The 4,463-nt window shown below is 44.1% G+C and overlaps 1 protein-coding gene across 2 annotated transcripts; it reads left to right on the top strand.

Moving 5' to 3' along the window:
• Positions 1-284: 284 nt before the first annotated feature.
• On the top strand, positions 285-3,404 carry LOC125536048 (nicotianamine aminotransferase A). 2 transcript variants are annotated; one of them, XM_048699142.1, is made up of 7 exons: positions 285-764; positions 913-1,255; positions 1,350-1,568; positions 1,660-1,719; positions 2,146-2,301; positions 2,502-2,595; positions 3,085-3,404. In XM_048699142.1, exons 1-7 carry the CDS (start codon positions 361-363, stop codon positions 3,216-3,218), a joined length of 1,410 nt encoding a protein of 469 aa, XP_048555099.1. In that variant the 5' UTR covers positions 285-360; the 3' UTR covers positions 3,219-3,404. The 2 variants fall into 2 exon arrangements, with proteins under 2 accessions (XP_048555099.1, XP_048555104.1); XM_048699147.1 differs by lacking the exon at positions 2,146-2,301.
• Positions 3,405-4,463: the final 1,059 nt, after the last annotated feature.

Below are 4,463 nucleotides of genomic sequence, written 5' to 3'. Positions count from 1 at the left end.
CACCTGCACGGCACCGGGTGGAGTCGAGAAGCATGGTTCATGCGTCCAGGTCCTTTTCCCTTTCTCAAAGAGTGTAGCCAGTAGTGTACTCCTTGGCGCTGGACCTGCATTCCGTACATAAAACAAAGACGGAGCACCCAAAAATATGACGGGATAATGGTGACAGGTCGCGACGGCCACGCCCGTCAGCCGGCAGCGTGCCTGCATGCGTGCTTCTTGCCGCCGGCCCCGAATGCGCAGGCGATCGGACGGACCAACGGCTATATAGGACAGTCAAGCACCGCTGTTCAATCCATCCCTTGGTTGACTACCTTGACACCTTGTTCCCTACCACTCAGCACTCCTCCTCCTCGTTTCCTCATGGCCACGGTACGCCAGAGCAACGGCCACGGTGAGGCCGCCGCCGCCAACGGCAAGAGCAACGGGCACGCCGCCGCGAACAGCAAGAGCAACGGGCACGCCGCCGCGAACGGCAAGAGCAACGGCCATGCCGCGGCGGCGGCGGATTGGAATTTCGCGGGGGGCAAGGACGGCATCCTGGCGAGGACGGGGGCCAAGAACAGCATCCGGGCGATACGGTACAAGATCAGCGCGAGCGTGGAGGAGAGCGGGCCAAGGCCCGTGCTGCCGCTGGCCCACGGGGACCCGTCCGTGTTCCCGGCCTTCCGCACGGCCGTCGAGGCCGAGGACGCCGTCGCCGCCGCGCTGCGCACCGGGCAGTTCAGCTGCTACGCCGCCGGCGTCGGCCTGCCCGCCGCGAGAAGGTAACATTTTCAGTTTCTCCGCTCGCGTGTACTCCACAGTAATCTATGCATACGCATGTGCCGCTTTACGTCGGTGTCCACGAATGTTCTTCCCTGTGCGTTCGAAAACTTAACCTTCTATTGTACCTTATACTATGAAAACAAACAGCGCTGTAGCAGAGCACTTGTCACAGGGCGTGCCCTACAAGCTATCGGCCGACGACATCTTCCTCACCGCCGGTGGAACCCAAGCGATCGAGGTCATAATCCCGGTCCTGGCCCAAACTGCCGGCGCCAACATACTGCTCCCCAGGCCAGGCTACCCGAATTACGAGGCCCGAGCGGCGTTCAACAAGCTGGAGGTTCGGCATTTTGACCTTATCCCCGAGAAGGGGTGGGAGATCGACATCGACTCGCTGGAATCCATCGCTGACAAGAACACAACCGCGATGCTCATCATAAACCCAAACAATCCGTGCGGCAGCGTTTACTCCTACAAGCATTTGGCCAAGGTTTTGCATCCATGCTTTGCCTTGCTGATCGACCGGTTTGTTTGAACATATATGGATTGCATCTGCTAATCGTTTGCTGATGTTGCTTGATTAGGTCGCGGAGGTGGCGAGAAAGCTCGGAATATTGGTGATTGCTGATGAGGTGTACGGCAAGCTGGTTCTGGGCAGCGCCCCATTTATCCCCATGGGCGTCTTCGGGCACATTGCCCCTGTCTTGTCCATCGGATCTCTGTCCAAGTCATGGATAGTGCCCGGATGGCGACTTGGATGGGTGGCGGTGTACGACCCCACAAAGATTTTAGAGGAAACTAGGGTAATTAACTCCCTGTCATTCTTTTCGTATCCTATATATACTGTGAGGATTAGCATTTTGCTAAGTTTGTACTGACATTTTTTCTGGGTAGATCTCTACATCTATTACGAATTACCTTAACGTCTCAACGGACCCAGCAACCTTCGTCCAGGTTAGTCTTTGGTACCTAGTCCTATTTTGCTCCTGTCCCTGAGTAAGTTTGAAAGTCGAAGTCCAGCATGATGGAAGAAAGATACACACATTTGTAGTTATTCACCTTTATTTGCTTCGATTTCATAAAATAAATAAACATAAAGCAGCAACTAACTATTGAATAGAACTATATACTGTTCTTAGAAAATATACATCATATTATGAGCATGACATATTCTTTTCGGTCAAATATGCAATATACTAAAACTTCTTTTATAATATATACATTTTTGTACTGTGAGTATGCCATTTTGTTAAGAACTTATTTACCTACAAGGCTACAACACCTTCTCTTGCATCTTCATGTTTTGATATCCTTGACACTATTGTTCTCTTATGATTGACACAACTTGATTATGGATTGTTGCACTATCAAATTGTTTAGGCTGCTCTTCCTCAAATTCTTGAGAACACAAAAGAAGATTTCTTTAAGAGGATTATTGGTCTACTAAAGGAATCATCAGAGATATGTTATAGAGAAATAAAGGAAAATAAATACATTACATGTCCTCACAAGCCAGAAGGATCGATGTTTGTGATGGTAAGCTAAGCATAGACTTATTTTTTCAGGACTAATTTGGGACCGCAATGCGTCCAAAATAATCAAGTGAAAATATAATTATGTTTTGGAGGCTACAACACCTTCAAGGCGTTAAGAATTTCCATGTATTAATTTGGGACCACAATGTGTCTCCATCAATGTTCCGATCCATAACCATGTATTAATTTCCATGTAAACAGGTGAAACTAAACTTACATCTTTTGGAGGCGATCCATGATGACATTGATTTTTGTTGCAAGCTCGCAAAGGAAGAATCAGTAATTTTATGTCCAGGTAGGAATGCATATGGTCATTTTTCTAAAAACTATATGGAATGGTCGTAACTTTTTTGTTATAATAAACAGTAGTATATGTTTTGTACGAACATAAGATTATGTTTGACTGATATATGCTTCTTAAATGTGAATCATGTTCTATTATTTCGTTTGATTGGATATGAAGTTCTTATCAGTTTAGATGACTACACATATAAATGATTAGCATATCATTGTCAGAAAATGTATAACCGCATTAGAATATTCTTTGTTTTTATGCGAAGACTAACATAACATGTACGTGTCCTTGCTTTCATGACCAGTGTCTTTTTTTTCTGTTTACATGTTTGTGATGCTCACAAAAAATATCAAGCACATGTTCCAAATGATTGTTAATAATTTTGAGATGTTTTTGCAGTCCAACTTATATACTTCCACAATTCTCAGAAACAAAACTTATATACGTTTAACTCTAAAAAAACTTGTAAATGTTTTCTCTCAAATGCAGGGAGTGTTTTGGGAATGGAAAATTGGGTCCGCATTACTTTTGCTTGCGTTCCATCTTCTCTTCAAGATGGTCTTGAAAGGATCAAATCATTCTGTCAAAGGAACAAGAAGAAGAATTCAATAAATGGTTGTTAGTTGTACACACCTTAGTTGTGCATCTGACTGAAGCTGTAAATCGTTTCTAGTTATCGTTATCCATATATTTCAATAAAACATCTTGTAATGGTTCGGTTGTAGCTGCCCAAGTCATGTACCCTACCTTTTGATGTATTTGGCCTTGTTGCCTTGCATCAATTTCAATAAAGATGGTTGTGTGCATCAGGATGATGTAGAGGACGGGGGTTTGAACCTCCTTTTAAAAAATCTATATCTTTCAACAAATGAAACTTTGAGTTCCCTGTGAATAGAAGTGAACATACTCCTTGAATATGTTATGGTTGCCATGGTCTGGATGAAACATGATGAACATAAGCGAAATTATAGCCATGCCAAAGATTTTAAAAGTTTAATTTCATTTTGACAACTCTGATATTACTCCAAGCACACATTCTCTTAAGGTATGTTGAAGTACCCCAAAAATTTCCCTTTTATACCAATGTCAGTTTGCTACATGAAGGGACCTATATGTTTCCTAGAGAGGGGGGGGGGGGGGGGGGGTTGAATAGGCGGTTTATGAACAATTGCTGATTTGACTTTATCTTAATTTGGAATTGAACTTGTCGAATACATTCTTTCCATATAGGGTGCTTTTATTGACTCACGATGTAGCATCGAGGGAGATCATAATGAGTACACATCCGGCCTCTGCATAAACAAGATGCAAACAACCAACACACACACACACACACACACACGATCACACCGACAAAGAGCAGAGTCATAGAAGATAAAAGCTATGCCTAGGCGGAGGGAGAAATGAAAAAACCAACAATGACCGACGACATACAACGGTGACCAACAGTGCCAAACATTTGTTGGCAACACAAGGACTATGAGAAAGATTCTACAAAAAGGATGCCTCCAAGAAGGGAATGACGTGGAAGTGCCACCGTAGTCGGATCCAACCACTGAGGTCAAATCCCGAGTTTTCACCCTGAATCAAATCTGAGCAAACTCCGAGCAATGCCTTCATCAAGGTAACAACACAAAGAATGCTAAAATCGGCAGGTATCACCAATTAGGGTCAGATCTAGGGTTTTTACCCTGGAGTTCGAGAGCGGGTACACAAGAAGTACCACCCGATTGAATTCATCCCATCACTACAAGAAAAAGACAGAATCATGGCATTTTGTCCTGAACATGACAAAAACACGTATTATCATGAATGTGTAGGGCTCGTACTCTATGATAATAAATTATGATGAAAGTAGGATTTTCGTC

This window comes from Triticum urartu, chromosome 1, assembly GCF_003073215.2.
Source record: "Triticum urartu cultivar G1812 chromosome 1, Tu2.1, whole genome shotgun sequence".
Taxonomy (NCBI): domain Eukaryota; kingdom Viridiplantae; phylum Streptophyta; class Magnoliopsida; order Poales; family Poaceae; genus Triticum; species Triticum urartu.
The sequence above is the reverse complement of the archived record's forward strand: the minus strand, read 5'-3'. Positions and strand labels throughout refer to the sequence as shown.